The following is a 20,152-nucleotide window of genomic DNA, read 5'->3' on the forward strand; positions in this document are numbered from 1 at the left end:
ATTCCAGTCTGTAACTCACTCCCGCGTATCTGTTATTCTGTATATAAACCACCCTGAACCCCTCGATTAGATTCCAGTCTGTAACTCACTCCCGGGTATCTATTATTCTATATATAAACCACCCCGAACCCCTCGATTAGATTCCAGTCTGTAACTCACTCCCGGGTATCTGTTATTCAATATATAAACCACCCCGAACCCCTCGATTAGATTCCAGTCTGTAACTCACTCCCGGGAATCTGTTATTCTATATATAAACCACCCCGAACCCCTCGATTAGATTCCAGTCTGTAACTCACTCCCGGGTATCTGTTATTCTATATATAAACCACCCCGAACCCCACGATTAGATTCCAGTCTGTAACTCACTCCCGGGTCACTGTTATTCTATATATAAACCACCCCGAACCCCTCGATTAGATTCCAGTCTGTAACTCACTCCCGGGTATCTGTTATTCTATATATAAACCACCCCGAATCCCTCGATTAGATTCCAGTCTGTAACTCACTCCCGGGTATCTGTTATTCTGCATATAAACCACCCCGAACCTTCGATTAGATTCCAGTCTGTAACTCACTCCCGGGTATCTGTTATTCTGTATATAAAGCACCCCGAACCCCTCGATTAGATTCCAGTCTGTAACTCACTCCCGGGTATCTGTTATTCTATATATAAACCACCCTGAACCTCTCGATTAGATTCCAGTCTGTAACTCACTCCCGGGTATCTGTTATTCTATATATAAACCACCCCGAACCCCTCGATTAGATTCCAGTCTGTAACTCACTCCCGGGTATCTGTTATTCTATATATAAACCACCCCAAACCTCTCAATTAGATTCCAGTCTGTAACTCACTCCCGGGTATCTGTAATTCTATATATAAACCACCCCGAACCCCTCGATTAGATTCCAGTCTGTAACTCACTCCCGGGTATCTGTTATTCTATATATAAACCACCCCGAACCCCTCGATTAGATTCCAGTCTGTAACTCACTCCCGGGTATCTGTTATTCTATATATAAACCACCCCGAACCCCTCGATTAGATTCCAGTCTGTAACTCACTCCCGGGTATCTGTTATTCTATATATAAACCACCCCGAACCCCTCGATTAGATGCCAGTCTGTAACTCACTCCCGGGTGTCTGTTATTCTATATATAAACCACCCTGAACCTCTCGATTAGATTCCAGTCTGTAACTCACTCCCGGGTATCTGTTATTCTGTATATAAACCACCCCGAACCTTCGATTAGATTCCAGTCTGTAACTCACTCCCGCGTATCTGTTATTCTGTATATAAACCACCCTGAACCCCTCGATTAGATTCCAGTCTGTAACTCACTCCCGGGTATCTGTTATTCTATATATAAACCATCCTGAACCTCTCGATTAGATTCCAGTCTGTAACTCACTCCCGGGTATCTGTTATTCTATATATAAACCACCCCGAACCCCTCGATTAGATTCCAGTCTGTAACTCACTCCCGGGTATCTGTTATTCAATATATAAACAACCCCGAACCCCTCGATTAGATTCCAGTCTGTAACTCACTCCCGGGAATCTGTTATTCTATATATAAACCACCCCGAACCCCTCGATTAGATTCCAGTCTGTAACTCACTCCCGGGTATCTGTTATTCTATATATAAACCACCCCGAACCCCACGATTAGATTCCAGTCTGTAACTCACTCCCGGGTCACTGTTATTCTATATATAAACCACCCCGAACCCCTCGATTAGATTCCAGTCTGTAACTCACTCCCGGGTATCTGTTATTCTATATATAAACCACCCCGAATCCCTCGATTAGATTCCAGTCTGTAACTCACTCCCGGGTATCTGTTATTCTATATATAAACCACCCCGAACCCCTCGAATAGATTCCAGTGTGTAACTCACTCCCGGCTGTCTGTTATTCTATATATAAACCACCTCAAACCCCTCGATTAGATTCCAGTCTGTAACTCACTCCTGGGTGTCTGTTATTCTATATATAAACCACCCCGAACCCCTCGATTAGATTCCAGTCTGTAACTAACTCCCGGGTATCTGTTACTCTATATATAAACCATCCCGAACCCCTCGATTAGATTCCAGTCTGTAACTCACTCCCGGGTATCTGGTATTCTATATATAAACCACCCCGAACCCCTCGATTAGACTCCAGTCTGTAACTCACTCCCGGGTATCTGTCATTCTATATATAAACCACCCCGAACCCCTAGATTAGATTCCAGTCTGTAACTCACTCCCGGGTATCTGTTATTCTATATATAAACCACCCTGAACCCCTTGATTAGATTCCAGTCTGTAACTCACTCCCGGGTATGTTATTCTATATATAAACCACCCCGAACCCCTCGATTAGATTCCAGTCTGTAACTCACTCCCGGGTATCTGTTATTCTATATATAAACCACCCCAAACCCCTCGATTAGATTCCAGTCTGTAACTCACTCCCGGGTATCTGTTATTCTATATATAAACCACCCTGAACCCCTCGATTAGATTCCAGTCTGTAACTCACTCCCGGGTATCTGTTATTCTATATATAAACCACCCCGAACCCCTCGATTAGATTCCAGTCTGTAACTCACTCCCGGGTATCTGTTATTCTATATATAAACCACCCTGAACCCCTCGATTAGATTCCAGTCTGTAACTCACTCCCGGGTATCTGGTATTCTATATATAAACCACCCCGAACCCCTCGATTAGATTCCAGTCTGTAACTCACTCCCGGGTATCTGGTATTCTATATATAAACCACCCCGAACCCCTCGATTAGATTCCAGTCTGTAACTCACTCCCGGGTATCTGCTATTCTATATATAAACCACCCCAAACCCCTCGATTAGATTCCAGTCTGTAACTCACTCCCGGGTATCTGGTATTCTATATATAAACCACCCTGAACCCCTCGATTAGATTCCAGTCCGTAACACACTCCCGAGTATCTGTTATTCTATATATAAACCACCCCGAACCCCTCGATTAGATTCCAGTCTGTAACTCACTCCCGGGTATCTGGTATTCTATATATAAACCACCCTGAACCTCTCGATTAGATTCCAGTCTGTAACTCACTCCCGGGTATCTGTTATTCTATATATAAACCACCCCGAACCCCTCGATTAGATTCCAGTCTGTAACTCACTCCCGGGTATCTGTTATTCTATATATAAACCACCACGAACCCCTCGATTAGATTCCAGTCTGTAACTCACTCCCGGGTATCTGGTATTCTATATATAAACCACCCTGAACCTCTCGATTAGATTCCAGTCTGTAACTCACTCCCGGGTATCTGTTATTCTATATATAAACCACCCCGAACCCCTCGATTAGATTCCAGTCTGTAACTCACTCCCAGGTATCTGTTATTCTATATATAAACCACCCCGAATCTTTCGATTAGATTCCAGTCTGTAACTCACTCCCGGGTATCTGTCATTCTATATATAAACCACCTCGAACCCCTCGATTAGATTCCAGTGTGTAACTCACTCCCGGCTGTCTGTTATTCTATATATAAACCACCTCGAACCCCTCGATTAGATTCCAGTCTGTAACTCACTCCTGGGTGTCTGATATTCTATATATAAACCACCCCGAACCCCTCGATTAGATTCCAGTCTGCAACTCACTCCTGGGTATCTGTTATTCTATATATAAACCACCCCGAACCCCTCGATTAGATTCCAGTCTGTAACTCACTCCCGGGTATCTGTTACTCTATATATAAACCATCCCGAACCCCTCGATTAGATTCCAGTCTGTAACTCACTCCCGGGTATCTGTTATTCTATATATAAACCACCCCGAACCCCTCAATTAGATTCCAGTCTGTAACTCACTCCCGGGTATCTGTTATTATATATATAAACCACCCTGAACCCCTCGATTAGATTCCAGTCTGTAACTCACTCCCGGGTATCTGTTATTCTATATATAAACCACCCCGAACCCCTCGATTAGATTCCAGTCTGTAACTCACTCCCGGGTATCTGGTATTCTAAATATAAACCACCCCGAACCCCTCGATTAGACTCCAGTCTGTAACTCACTCCCGGGTATCTGTTATTCTATATATAAACCACCCTGAACCCCTTGATTAGATTCCAGTCTGTAACTCACTCCCGGGTATGTTATTCTATATATAAACCACCCCGAACCCCTCGATTAGATTCCAGTCTGTAACTCACTCCCGGGTATCTGTTATTCTATATATAAACCACCCCAAACCCCTCGATTAGATTCCAGTCTGTGACTCACTCCCGGGTATCTGTTATTCTATATATAAACCACCCCAAACCCCTCGATTAGATTCCAGTCTGTAACTCACTCCCGGGTATCTGTTATTCTATATATAAACCACCCTGAATCCCTCGATTAGATTCCAGTCTGTAACTCACTCCCGGGTATCTGTTATTCTATATATAAACCACCCCGAACCCCTCGATTAGATTCCAGTCTGTAACTCACTCCCGGGTATCTGTTATTCTATATATAAACCACCCTGAACCCCTCGATTAGATTCCAGTCTGTAACTCACTCCCGGGTATCTGGTATTCTATATATAAACCACCCCGAACCCCTCGATTAGATTCCAGTCTGTAACTCACTCCCGGGTATCTGGTATTATATATATAAACCACCCCGAACCCCTCGATTGGATTCCAGTCTGTAACTCACTCCCGGGTATCTGCTATTCTATATATAAACCACCCCAAACCCCTCGATTACATTCCAGTCTGTAACTCACTCCCGGGTATCTGGTATTCTATATATAAACCACCCTGAACCCCTCGATTAGATTCCAGTCCGTAATACACTCCCGGGTATCTGTTATTCTATATATAAACCACCCCGAACCCCTCGATTAGATTCCAGTCTGTAACTCACTCCCGGGTATCTGGTATTCTATATATAAAACACCCTGAACCTCTCGATTAGATTCCAGTCTGTAACTCACTCCCGGGTATCTGTTATTCTATATATAAACCACCCCGAACCCCTCGATTAGATTCCAGTCTGTAACTCACTCCCGGGTATCTGTTATTCTATATATAAACCACCCCGAATCTTTCGATTAGATTCCAGTCTGTAACTCACTCCCGGGTATCTGTTATTCTATATATAAACCACCCCGAACCCCTCGATTAGATTCCAGTGTGTAACTCACTCCCGGCTGTCTGTTATTCTATATATAAACCACCTCGAACCCCTCGATTAGATTCCAGTCTGTAACTCACTCCTGGGTGTCTGTTATTCTATATATAAACCACCCCGAACCCCTCGATTGGATTCCAGTCTGCAACTCACTCCCGGGTATCTGTTATTCTATATATAAAACACCCCGAACCCCTCGATTAGATTCCAGTCTTTAATCACTCCCGGGTATCTGTTACTCTATATATAAACCATCCCGAACCCCTCGATTAGATTCCAGTCTGTAACTCACTCCCGGGTATCTGTTATTCTATATATAAACCACCCCGAACCCCTCGATTAGATTCCAGTCTGTAACTCACTCCCGGGTATCTGTTATTCTATATATAAACCACCCTGAACCCCTCGATTAGATTCCAGTCTGTAACTCACTCCCGGGTATCTGTTATTCTATGTATAAACCACCCCAAACCCCTCGATTAGATTCCAGTCTGTAACTCACTCCCGGGTATCTGTTATTCTGTATATAAACCACCCCAAACCCCTCGATTAGATTCCAGTCTGTAACTCACTCCCGGGTATCTGTTATTCTATATATAAACCACCCCGAACCCCTCGATTAGATTCCAGTCTGTAACTCACTCCCGGGTATCTGTTATTCTATATATAAACCACCCCGAACCCCTCGATTAGACTCCAGTCTGTAACTCACTCCCGGGTATCTGTCATTCTATATATAAACCACCCCGAACCCCTCGATTAGATTCCAGTCTGTAACTCACTCCCGGGTATCTGGTATTCTATATATAAACCACCCTGAACCTCTCGATTAGATTCCAGTCTGTAACTCACTCCCGGGTATCTGTTATTCTATATATAAATCACCCCGAACCCCTCGATTAGATTCCAGTCTGTAACTCACTCCCGGGTGTCTGTTATTCTATATATAAACCACCCCGAACCCCTCGATTAGATTCCAGTCTGTAACTCACTCCCGGGTATCTGTTATTCTATATATAAACCACCCCGAACTTCTCGATTCGACTCCAGTCTGTAACTCACTCCCGGGTATCTGTCATTCTATATATAAACCACCCCGAACCCCTCGATTAGATTCCAGTCTGTAACTCACTCCCGGGTATCTGGTATTCTATATATAAACCACCCTGAACCTCTCGATTAGATTCCAGTCTGTAACTCACTCCCGGGTATCTGTTATTCTATATATAAACCACCCCGAACCCCTCGATTAGATTCCAGTCTGTAACTCACTCCCGGGTATCTGTTATTCTACATATAAACCACCCCTAACCCCTCGATTAGATTCCAGTCTGTAACTCACTCCCGGGTATCTGTTATTCTATATCTAAACCCCTGAACCCCTCGATTAGATTCCAGCCTGTAACTCACTCCCGGGTATCTGTTATTCTATATATAAACCACCCCGAACCCCTCGATTAGATTCCAGTCTGTAACTCACTCCTGGGTATCTGTTATTCTATGTATAAACCACCCCGAACCACTCGATTAGATTCCAGTCTGTAACTCACTCCCGGGTATCTGTTATTCTATATATAAACCACCCCGAACCCCTCGATTAGATTCCAGTCTGTAACTCACTCCCGGGTATCTGTTATTCTATATATAAACCACCCTGAACCCCTCGATTAGATTCCAGTCTGTAACTCACTCCCGGGTATCTGTTATTCTATATATAAACCACCCCGAACCCCTCGATTAGATTCCAGTCTGTAACTCACTCCCGGCTATCTGGTATTCTATATATAAACCACCCCGTACCCCTCGATTAGATTCCAGTCTGTAACTCACTCCCGGGTATCTGTTACTCTATATATAAACCATCCCGAACCCCTCGATTAGATTCCAGTCTGTAACTCACTCCCGGGTATCTGTTATTCTACATATAAACCACCCCGAACCCCTCGATTAGATTCCAGTCTGTAACTCACTCCCGGGTATCTGTTATTCTATATATAAACCACCCTGAACCCCTCGATTAGATTCCAGTCTGTAACTCACTCCCGGGTATCTGTTATTCTATATATAAACCACCCCGAACCCCTCGATTAGATTCCAGTCTGTAACTCACTCCCGGGTATCTGGTATTCTATATATAAACCACCCCGAACCCCTCGATTAGACTCCAGTCTGTAACTCACTCCTGGGTATCTGTTATTCTATATATAAACCACCCTGAACCCCTCGATTAGATTCCAGTCTGTAACTCACTCCCGGGTATCTGTTATTCTATATATAAACCACCCCGAACCCCTCGATTAGATTCCAGTCTGTAACTTACTCCCGGGTATCTGTTATTCTATATATAAACCACCCTGAACCCCTCGATTAGATTCCAGTCTGTAACTCACTCCCGGGTATCTGTTATTCTATATATAAACCACCCCGAACCCCTCGATTAGATTCCAGTCTGTAACTCACTCCCGGGTATCTGGTATTCTATATATAAACCAACCCGAACCCCTCGATTAGATTCCAGTCTGTAACACACTCCCGGGTATCTGTTATTCTATATATAAACCACCCCGAACCCCTCGATTAGACTCCAGTCTGTAACTAACTCCTGGGTATCTGTCATTCTATATATAAACCACCCCGAATCCCTCGATTAGATTCCAGTCTGTAACTCACTCCCGGGTATCTGGTATTCTATATATAAACCACCCTGAACCTCGCGATTAGATTCCAGTCTGTAACTCACTCCCGGGTATCTGTTATTCTATATATAAACCACCCTGAACCCCTAGATTAGATTCCAGTCTGTAACTCACTCCCGGGTATCTGTTATTCTATATATAAACCACCCCGAACCCCTCGATTAGATTCCAGTCTGTAACTCACTCCCGGGTGTCTGTTATTCTGTATATAAACCACCCAGAACCCCTCGATTAGATTCCAGTCTGTAACTCACTCCCGGGTATCTGTTATTCTATATATAAACCACCCCGAACCCCTCGATTAGACTCCAGTCTGTAACTCACTCCCGGGTATCTGTCATTCTATATATAAACCACCCCGAACCCCTCGATTAGATTCCAGTCTGTAACTCACTCCCGGGTATCTGGTATTCTATATATAAACCACCCTGAACCTCTCGATTAGATTCCAGTCACTAACTCACTCCCGGGTATCTGTTATTCTATATATAAACCACCCCGAACCCCTCGATTAGATTCCAGTCTGTAACTCACTCCCGGGTATCTGTTATTCTATATATAAACCACCCCGAACCCCTCGATTAGATTCCAGTCTGTAACTCACTCCCGGGTATCTGTTATTCTATATCTAAACCCCTGAACCCCTCGATTAGATTCCAGCCTGTAACTCACTCCCGGGTATCTGTGATTCTATATATAAACCACCCCGAACCCCTCGATTAGATTCCAGTCTGTAACTCACTCCCGGGTATCTGTTATTCTATGTATAAACCACCCCGAACCCCTCGATTAGATTCCAGTCTGTAACTCACTCCCGGGTATCTGTTATTCTATATATAAACCACCCCGACCTCCTCGATTAGATTCCAGTCTGTAACTCACTCCCGGGTATCTGTTATTCTATATATAAACCACCCTGAACACCTCGATTAGATTCCAGTCTGTAACTCACTCCCGGGTATCTGTTATTCTATGTATAAACCACCCCGAACCCCTCGATTAGATTCCAGTCTGTAACTCACTCCGGGGTATCTGTTATTCTGTATATAAACCACCCCGAACCCCTCGATTAGATTCCAGTCTGTAACTCACTCCCGGGTATCTGTTATTCTATATATAAACCACCCTGAACCCCACGATTAGATTCCAGCCTGTAACTCACTCCCGGGTATCTGTTATTCTATATATAAACCACCCCGAACACCTCGATTAGATTCCAATCTGTAACTCACTCCCGGGTATCTGTTATTCTATACATAAACCACCCCGAACCCCTCGATTAGATTCCAGTCTGCAACTCACTCCCGGGTATCTGTTATTCTATATATAAACCACCCCGAACCCCTCGATTAGATTCCAGTCTGTAACTCACTCCCGGGTATCTGTTATTCTATATATAAACCACCCCGAACCCCTCGATTAGATTCCAGTCTGTAACTCACTCCCGGGTATCTGTTATTCTATATATAAACCACCCCGAACCCCTCGATTAGATTCCAGTCTGTAACTCACTCCCGGGTATCTGTTATTCTATATATAAACCACCCCGAACCCCTCGATTAGATTCCAGTCTGTAACTCACTCCCGGGTATCTGTTATTCTATATATAAACCACCCCGACCTCGATTAGATTCCAGTCTGTAACTCACTCCCGGGTATCTGTTATTCTATATATAAACCACCCTGAACCCCTCGATTAGATTCCAGTCTGTAACTCACTCCCGGGTATATGTTATTCTACATATAAACCACCCCGAACCCCTCGATTAGATTCCAGTCTGTAACTCACTCCCGGGTATCTGTTATTCTATATCTAAACCCCTGAACCCCTCGATTAGATTCCAGCCTGTAACTCACTCCCGGGTATCTGTTATTCTATATATAAACCACCCCGAACCCCTCGATTAGATTCCAGTCTGTAAACTCACTCCTGGGTATCTGTTATTCTATGTATAAACCACCCCGAACCCCTCGATTAGATTCCAGTCTGTAACTCACTCCCGGGTATCTGTTATTCTATATATAAACCACCCCGAACCCCTCGATTAGATTCCAGTCTGTAACTCACTCCCGGGTATCTGTTATTCTATATATAAACCACCCTGAACCCCTCGATTAGATTCCAGTCTGTAACTCACTCCCGGGTATCTGTTATTCTATATATAAACCACCCCGAACCCCTCGATTAGATTCCAGTCTGTAACTCACTCCCGGCTATCTGGTATTCTATATATAAACCACCCCGTACCCCTCGATTAGATTCCAGTCTGTAACTCACTCCCGGGTATCTGTTACTCTATATATAAACCATCCCGAACCCCTCGATTAGATTCCAGTCTGTAACTCACTCCCGGGTATCTGTTATTCTACATATAAACCACCCCGAACCCCTCGATTAGATTCCAGTCTGTAACTCACTCCCGGGTATCTGTTATTCTATATATAAACCACCCTGAACCCCTCGATTAGATTCCAGTCTGTAACTCACTCCCGGGTATCTGTTATTCTATATATAAACCACCCCGAACCCCTCGATTAGATTCCAGTCTGTAACTCACTCCCGGGTATCTGGTATTCTATATATAAACCACCCCGAACCCCTCGATTAGACTCCAGTCTGTAACTCACTCCCGGGTATCTGTTATTCTATATATAAACCACCCTGAACCCCTCGATTAGATTCCAGTCTGTAACTCACTCCCGGGTATCTGTTATTCTATATATAAACCACCCCGAACCCCTCGATTAGATTCCAGTCTGTAACTTACTCCCGGGTATCTGTTATTCTATATATAAACCACCCTGAACCCCTCGATTAGATTCCAGTCTGTAACTCACTCCCGGGTATCTGGTATTCTATATATAAACCACCCTGAACCTCGCGATTAGATTCCAGTCTGTAACTCACTCCCGGGTATCTGTTATTCTATATATAAACCACCCCGAACCCCTCGATTAGATTCCAGTCTGTAACTCACTCCCGGGTATCTGTTATTCTACATATAAACCACCCCGAACCCCTCGATTAGATTCCAGTCTGTAACTCACTCCCGGGTATCTGTTATTCTATATCTAAACCCCTGAACCCCTCGATTAGATTCCAGCCTGTAACTCACTCCCGGGTATCTGTTATTCTATATATAAACCACCCCGAACCCCTCGATTAGATTCCAGTCTGTAACTCACTCCTGGGTATCTGTTATTCTATGTATAAACCACCCCGAACCCCTCGATTAGATTCCAGTCTGTAACTCACTCCCGGGTATCTGTTATTCTATATATAAACCACCCCGAACCCCTCGATTAGATTCCAGTCTGTAACTCACTCCCGGGTATCTGTTATTCTATATATAAACCACCCTGAACCCCTCGATTAGATTCCAGTCTGTAACTCACTCCCGGGTATCTGTTATTCTATATATAAACCACCCCGAACCCCTCGATTAGATTCCAGTCTGTAACTCACTCCCGGCTATCTGGTATTCTATATATAAACCACCCCGTACCCCTCGATTAGATTCCAGTCTGTAACTCACTCCCGGGTATCTGTTACTCTATATATAAACCATCCCGAACCCCTCGATTAGATTCCAGTCTGTAACTCACTCCCGGGTATCTGTTATTCTATATATAAACCACCCTGAACCCCTCGATTAGATTCCAGTCTGTAACTCACTCCCGGATATCTGTTCTATATATAAACCACCCCGAACCCCTCGATTAGATTCCAGTCTGTAACTCACTCCCGGGTATCTGTTATTCTATATATAAACCACCCTGAACCCCTCGATTAGATTCCAGTCTGTAACTCACTCCCGGGTATCTGTTATTCTATATATAAACCACCCCGAACCCCTCGATTAGATTCCAGTCTGTAACTCACTCCCGGGTATCTGGTATTCTATATATAAACCACCCCGAACCCCTCGATTAGACTCCAGTCTGTAACACACTCCCGGGTATCTGTTATTCTATATATAAACCACCCTGAACCCCTCGATTAGATTCCAGTCTGTAACTCACTCCCGGGTATCTGTTATTCTATATATAAACCACCCCGAACCCCTCGATTAGATTCCAGTCTGTAACTTACTCCCGGGTATCTGTTATTCTATATATAAACCACCCTGAACCCCTCGATTAGATTCCAGTCTGTAACTCACTCCCGGGTATCTGTTATTCTATATATAAACCACCCCGAACCCCTCGATTAGATTCCAGTCTGTAACTCACTCCCGGGTATCTGGTATTCTATATATAAACCACCCCGAACCCCTCGATTAGATTCCAGTCTGTAACACACTCCCGGGTATCTGTTATTCTATATATAAACCACCCCGAACCCCTCGATTAGACTCCAGTCTGTAACTAACTCCTGGGTATCTGTCATTCTATATATAAACCACCCCGAACCCCTCGATTAGATTCCAGTCTGTAACTCACTCCCGGGTATCTGGTATTCTATATATAAACCACCCTGAACCTCGCGATTAGATTCCAGTCTGTAACTCACTCCCGGGTATCTGTTATTCTATATATAAACCACCCTGAACCCCTAGATTAGATTCCAGTCTGTAACTCACTCCCGGGTATCTGTTATTCTATATATAAACCACCCCGAACCCCTCGATTAGACTCCAGTCTGTAACTCACTCCCGGGTATCTGTCATTCTATATATAAACCACCCCGAACCCCTCGATTAGATTCCAGTCTGTAACTCACTCCCGGGTATCTGGTATTCTATATATAAACCACCCTGAACCTCTCGATTAGATTCCAGTCTGTAACTCACTCCCGGGTATCTGTTATTCTATATATAAACCACCCCGAACCCCTCGATTAGATTCCAGTCTGTAACTCACTCCCGGGTGTCTGTTATTCTATATATAAACCACCCCGAACCCCTCGATTAGATTCCAGTCTGTAACTCACTCCCGGGTATCTGTTATTCTATATATAAACCACCCCGAACCCCTCGATTAGACTCCAGTCTGTAACTCACTCCCGGGTATCTGTCATTCTATAGATAAACCACCCCGAACCCCTCGATTAGATTCCAGTCTGTAACTCACTCCCGGGTATCTGGTATTCTATATATAAACCACCCTGAACCTCTCGATTAGATTCCAGTCTGTAACTCACTCCCGGGTATCTGTTATTCTATATATAAACCACCCCGAACCCCTCGATTAGATTCCAGTCTGTAACTCACTCCCGGGTATCTGTTATTCTATATATAAACCACCCCGAACCCCTCGATTAGATTCCAGTCTGTAACTCACTCCCGGGTATCTGTTATTCTATATCTAAACCCCTGAACCCCTCGATTAGATTCCAGTCTGTAACTCACTCCCGGGTATCTGTTATTCTATATATAAACCACCCCGAACCCCTCGATTAGATTCCAGTCTGTAACTCACTCCCGGGTATCTGTTATTCTATGTATAAACCACCCCGAACCCCTCGATTAGATTCCAGTCTGTAACTCACTCCCGGGTATCTGTTATTCTATGTATAAACCACCCCGAACCCCTCGATTAGATTCCAGTCTGTAACTCACTCCGGGGTATCTGTTATTCTGTATATAAACCACCCCGAACCCCTCGATTAGATTCCAGTCTGTAACTCACTCCCGGGTATCTGTTATTCTATATATAAACCACCCTGAACCCCACGATTAGATTCCAGCCTGTAACTCACTCCCGGGTATCTGTTATTCTATATATAAACCACCCCGAACACCTCGATTAGATTCCAGTCTGCAACTCACTCCCGGGTATCTGTTATTCTATATATAAACCACCCCGAACCCCTCGATTAGATTCCAGTCTGTAACTCACTCCCGGGTATCTGTTATTCTATATATTAACCACCCCGAACCCCTCGATTAGATTCCAGTCTGTAACTCACTCCCGGGTATCTGTTATTCTATATATAAACCACCCCGAACCCCTCGATTAGATTCCAGTCTGTAACTCACTCCCGGGTATCTGTTATTCTATATATAAACCACCCCGAACCCCTCGATTAGATTCCAGTCTGTAACTCACTCCCGGGTATCTGTTATTCTATATATAAACCACCCCGACCTCGATTAGATTCCAGTCTGTAACTCACTCCCGGGTATCTGTTATTCTATATATAAACCACCCTGAACCCCTCGATTAGATTCCAGTCTGTAACTCACTCCCGGGTATATGTTATTCTATATATAAACCACCCCAAACCCCTCGATTAGATTCCAGTCTGTAACTCACTCCCGGGTATCTGTTATTTTATATAAACCACCCCGAACCCCTCGATTAGATTCCAGTCTGTAACTCACTCCGGGTATCTGTTATTCTGTATATAAACCACCCCGAACCCCTCGATTAGATTCCAGTCTGTAACTCACTCCCGGGTATCTGTTATTCTATATATAAACCACCCCGAACCCCTCGATTAGATTCCAGTCTGTAACTCACTCCCGGGTATCTGTTATTCTATATATAAACCACCCCGACCTCGATTAGATTCCAGTGTGTAACTCACTCCCGGGTATCTGTTATTCTATATATAAACCACCCCGAACCCCTCGATTAGATTCCAGTCTGTAACTCACTCCCAGGTATCTGTTATTCTATATATAAACCACCCCAAACCCCTCGATTAGATTCCAGTCTGTAACTCACTCCCGGGTATCTGTTATTTTATATAAACCACCCCGAACCCCTCGATTAGATTCCAGTCTGTAACTCACTCCCGGGTATCTGTTATTCTATATATAAACCACCCTGAACCCCTCGATTAGATTCCAGTCTGTAACTAACTCCCGGGTATCTGTTATTCTGTATATAAACCACCCCGAACCCCTCGATTAGATTCCAGTCTGTAACTCACTCGCGGGTATCTGTTATTCTATATATAAACCACCCCAAACCCCTCGATTAGATTCCAGTCTGTAACTCACTCGCGGGTATCTGTTATTCTATACATAAACCACCCCGAACCCCTCGATTAGATTCCAGTCTGTAACTCACTCCCGGGTATCTGTTATTCTATATATAAACCACCCCGAACCCCTCGATTAGATTCCAGTCTGTAACTCACTCCCGGGTATCTGTTATTCTATATATAAACCACCCCGACCTCGATTAGATTCCAGTCTGTAACTCACTCCCGGGTATCTGTTATTCTATATCTAAACCACCCTGAACCCCTCGATTAGATTCCAGTCTGTAACTCACTCCCGGGTATCTGTTATTCTATATATAAACCACCCCAAACCCCTCGATTAGATTCCAGTCTGTAACTCACTCCCGGGTATCTGTTATTTTATATAAACCACCCCGAACCCCTCGATTAGATTCCAGTCTGTAACTCACTCCCGGGTATCTGTTATTCTGTATATAAACCACCCCGAACCCCTCGATTAGATTCCAGTCTGTAACTCACTCCCGGGTATCTGTTATTCTATATATAAACCACCCCGAACCCCTCGATTAGATTCCAGTCTATAACTCACTCCCGGGTATCTGTTATTCTATATATAAACCACCCCGACCTCGATTAGATTCCAGTGTGTAACTCACTCCGGGTATCTGTTATTCTATATATAAACCACCCGAACCCCTCGATTAGATTCCAGTCTGTAACTCCACTCCCAGGTATCTGTTATTCTATATATAAACCACCCCAAACCCCTCGATTAGATTCCAGTCTGTAACTCACCTCCCCGGGTATATGCTATTTTATATAAACCCCCCCGAACCCCTCGATTAGATTCCAGTCTGTAACTCACTCCCGGGTATCTGTTATTCTATATATAAACCACCCTGAACCCTCGATTAGATTCCAGTCTGTAACTAACTCCCGGGTATCTGTTATTCTGTATATAAACCACCCCGAACCCTCGATTAGATTCCAGTCTGTAACTGACTCGCGGGTATCTGTTATTCTATATATAAACCACCCCAAACCCCTCGATTAGATTCCAGTCTGTAACTCACTCGCGGGTATCTGTTATTCTATATATAAACACCCCAAACCCCTCGATTAGATTCCAGTCTGTAACTCACTCCCGGGTATCTTTTATTCTGTATATAAACCACCCCAAAACCCCTTGATTAGATTCCAGTCTGTAACTCACTCCCGGTTATCTGTTATTCTATATATAAACCACCCCGAACCCCTCGATTAGATTCCAGTCTGTAACTCACTCCCGGGTATCTGTTATTCTATATATAAACCACCCCGAACCCCTCGATTAGATTCCAGTCTGTAACTCACTCCCGGGTATCTGTTATTCTATATATAAACCACCCTGACCCCTCGATTCGATTCCAGTCTGTGGACACACTCCCGGGTATCTGTTATTCTATATATAAACCACCCTAACCCCTCGATTAGATTCAGTCTGTAACTCACTCCCGGGTATCTGTTATTCTATATATAAACCACCCCAAACCCCTTGATTAGATTCCAGTCTGTAACTCACTCCCGGGTGTCTGTTATTCTATACAAACCACCTCGAGAATGTTTCAGCCTGTATTTCCCTCCTAGACACCATCAATACGTCCACGTACCTGTTCGATGTTGTACCCATGCTTCTCCTTGGCCATAGCGATATATTCATCAACTGAAAGAGAATGCAGGGTTGGAAAATGCATCAAACGTGAATGTTCCAGAATAACAAGCCAATACCATCGAGAGAGGAAACACTCCACCAAAATTATTCAGTGCTTGGAGAGGGAGGGCAACTTGTGAGTACCGTCCAGGGATATGGCGAATAAGAGTCAGGATCCTGGCACACCGAGACGACCCACCCACTCGTCTCTGCTTCTGTGTCCTGTCTCCTCTGTCATTTGTCCATATACTGCCTCTCCTGCCAACTGGTCCCATTTCATCCCCCCCCTCCCCGATCGACCCTCCCCCTCTCCTCAATCACTCCTCCCCCTCTCCCCAATCGCCCTCCCACCAGCCACACCCCTTCTCCCCGATCCCGCTCAGCCCGCCCCTTCCCCGATCGGCCCCTTCCCTCTCCCCGATCGGCCCCTTCCCCTCTCCCCGATCCACCCCTACCCCTCTCCCGGATCCACCCCTTCCCCCTCCCCTCTCCCCAATCGTCCCCATCCCCTCTCCCTGATCGGCCCCTCCCCGCTCCCCGATCGGCCCCTCCCCCGCTCCCCGATCGGCCCCTCTCCCCAATCCACCCCTTCCCCCTCACCGGCCCCTCCCAACCGGCCCCTCCCCCTCTCCCCGATCGGCCCCTCCCCTCTTCCGATCGGCCCCTCCCCCTCTCCGATCGGCCTCTCCCCCTCTCCGATCGGCCCCTACCCTCTCCGATCGGCCCCTCCCCCTCTCATCGATCGGCCCCTCCCCCTCTCATCAATCGACCCTCCCCTCTCCGATCGGCCCCTCCCCTCTCCGATCGGCCCCTCCCCTCTCTCTGATCGGCCCCTCCCCCTTACAGATCAGCCCCTCCCCCTCTCCCCGATCAGCCCCTCCCCCTCCCCGATCAGCTCCTCTCCTTTCAACCGGCTCCTCACCCTCACCCGATCGTCCCCTCCCCTCACACCCGATCGGCCCCCCTCTCCCCAATCGGCCCCTCCCCTTCTCTCCAATCGGCCCCTCCCCTCTCCCCGGTCGGCCCCACCCCCTCTCCCCGGTCGGCCCCGCCCCCTCTCTCCCATCAGCCCCTCTTCGCGATCGACCCGCCCCCTCATCCCGATCGGCGCTCCCCCCGATCGGCCCCTCCCCCCTCACCCCAATCGGCCCCTCCTCAACTGGCCCTCCCCCTCACCCCGATCGGCCCCTCCCCCTGATCGGCCAGTCCCCCTCTCTCCGATCGGGCCCGCCCCCCTCTCTCCGATCGGCCCCTCCCCCTCTCCGATCGGCCGCTCTTCGCGATCGGCCCTCCCCCCCTCACCCCGATCGGCCTCTCCCCCCTCCCCGTCTCTCAGATCGGCCCCTCCCCTATCGGCCTCTCCCCTCTCCCCTCACCCCGATCGGCCCCTCCCCTCCCCCAATCGGCCCGTCCCCCTCTCCCCGATCAGCCCCTCCCCCTCTCCGATCGGCCCCTCTTCGCAATCGACCCTCCCCCCCCTCACCCCGGTCGGCCTCTCCCCCCTCTCCCTGATCGGCCTCTCGGTCCCAGATCGGCCTTCTTGGTCTGTTCTTGCTGTGATTGGTCTATCTTCAATTTCCTATCTTCTTATCTGCCTTCTCCCCTCACACCATCAATAAAAGTAGTTTCTTCCGCCAGCCTCGCTTTTCGAGAGATAAAGTAACCGTCGAGTCAATAATCCCCAGGAATCTCCCCGCCTCTTTCAGCTCAGAGAAGTTGCATTGTCAACATTCGAACGGAGACTTTCACCAGCAACACTTACGTTTTGCATCGAAATGCTGTGGTTGGGGACCATACCAACATGCCCTTTGTATCCTTCTCACTGAAACGGGCAGAACTGTCTAAAACAAAACACAAACAAACAGTCTGGTTGTGAATCTGAACATTCCTGATAACAGGGGGTCTCTGATTTCCACACGGCCTGCCTCGCAGGGAGAGCAGGGCCAGCTATCAGCCGCTCACCCACGTTGTTACTCCCACCTCGAGGATTTGGCATTCTCCAGCTTTCCTGCCTCACTTTCTTTATCCTTTCTGCGAGCTCAGACTAATGAGAGTTTTGAGAGAATTCCCTTTTGTGTGGGGACAGTTTCAAAATACCTTTTTCAGGGATTCCAGGCAAGGCAAGGTGCCTCACTATCAGATACAATCGAACAAAGCTTTGTGTAAGTGTGACATCCTCCACACCCCTGCGTTGTTCAGGTAAAGACCTCTTTTCAAATTAGCTGATTAATACATTTTTTAAAAATTGGCCGTGTTAGCTATTTATCCTACCTGCCAGATACAAACGTGGGAGGTCAGAATCTCTGCCACACTCGCAGCTGTGATAACCACGCGGTGCTGGGGAGCTCTTCCAGAGACCAACAACAACCGGATAAATCTACTGGCCCTCAGGACTGCGCACAGCGCCTCCGGAACATGCCCATCACAGTTCACTGCCTATGGTCAGCTCCACATTGCAGCGCCCGCTTCGGACTCAAGAAGGAAGAGAGGTGACTTGATAGAGGTGTACAAGAGAGGCATGGATAGAGTGGATAGCCAGAGACTTTTCCCCAGGGTGGAAATGGCTGTCACAAGCGGACATAATTTGAAGGTGATTGGCGGAAGGTATAGGGGAGATGTCAGAGGTTCTTTACACAGAGAGGGGTGGGTGTGTGGAATGCACTGCCAGCAGAGGTGGTGGAGTCAGAGTCATTCGGGACATTTAAGCGACTCTGGGACAGGCACATGGACAGCAGTAAATTGAAGGGGTGGAGGTTAGGCTGACCTTAGATTAGGATAAGTGGCCGAAGGCCTGACTGTGCTGTACCGTTCTATGTTCTAATACAACAAGCCTCACACACACACCTCAAGACCAACGCATTAATCTTTAATCTTTATCATTGTCACAAGCAGGCTGACATTAACACTGCGATGAAGTTCTGTGAAAAGCCCCTAGTCGCCACATTCCGGCGCCTGTTCGGGTACACAGAAGGAGAATTCAGAATGTCCAATTCACCCAACAGCAGGTCATTTCGGGGCTTGTGGGAGGAAACCGAGCACCCGGAGGAAACCCACGCAGACACGGGGAGAACGTGCAGACTCCGCACAGACAGTGACCCGAGCTGGTAATCGAACCCGGGACCCTGAAGCTGTGAAGCAGCAGTGCTAGCTACTGTGCTACCTTATGTCACCTTATAAATGGGAAATCCTACTGGGTGGCACTCTGGAACAACAGCTTGGTAATCGGATCAACCCGATCATACTGTCTGAAAGAGAGAAAAAGCGCACGGCACAGAATTAATGGAATAGTGAACAATAAACGAAAGGAGGAAAGATTGAGGGGTGGAGGGGGCGAGATGTGAGACTGCGAGAGTTTGGAGGGGTGGAGGACGAGGGGCGAGGCTGCGAGAGTTTGAGGGGTGGAGGGGCGAGGCTGCGAGAGTTTGGAGGGGTGGAGGGGCGAGGGTGCGAGAGTTTGGAGGGGTGAGGGCGAGGCTGCGAGAGTTTGGAGGGGCGAGGGGCGAGGCTGCGAGAGTTTGGAGGGGCGAGGGGGCAAGGGCTGCGAGAGTTTGGAGGGGTGGAGGGGCGAGGGGCGAGAGTTTGGAGGGGTGAGGGGCGAGGCTGCGAGAGTTTGGAGGGGCGAGGGTGCGAGAGTTTGGAGGGTGGAGGGCGAGGCTGCGAGAGTTTGGAG

At 46.7% G+C, this 20,152-nt stretch overlaps 2 protein-coding genes across 2 annotated transcripts in view; both read right to left on the reverse strand.

The window, feature by feature from the left end:
- LOC140399836 (REST corepressor 3-like) overlaps window positions 1-16,488 on the reverse strand; it is a 117,328-nt gene extending 100,840 nt beyond the window's left edge. Inside the window, 1 exon segment of the mRNA XM_072489289.1 lies at window positions 16,442-16,488. Coding sequence (XP_072345390.1) covers window positions 16,442-16,477 — 36 coding nt within the window. The 5' untranslated portion in view covers window positions 16,478-16,488.
- A 1,752-nt stretch (window positions 16,489-18,240) lies between these two features.
- LOC140400183 (REST corepressor 2-like) overlaps window positions 18,241-20,152 on the reverse strand; it is a 1,146,610-nt gene continuing 1,144,698 nt past the window's right edge. The window contains exon 3 of the mRNA XM_072489651.1: window positions 18,241-18,323. Within this exon, the coding sequence (XP_072345752.1) occupies window positions 18,241-18,323 (83 nt within the window). The remainder of the gene's footprint in view (window positions 18,324-20,152) is intronic.

The sequence above is a fragment of the Scyliorhinus torazame genome, chromosome 24 (genome assembly GCF_047496885.1).
Source record: "Scyliorhinus torazame isolate Kashiwa2021f chromosome 24, sScyTor2.1, whole genome shotgun sequence".
NCBI classification, from domain to species: Eukaryota; Metazoa; Chordata; class Chondrichthyes; order Carcharhiniformes; family Scyliorhinidae; genus Scyliorhinus; species Scyliorhinus torazame.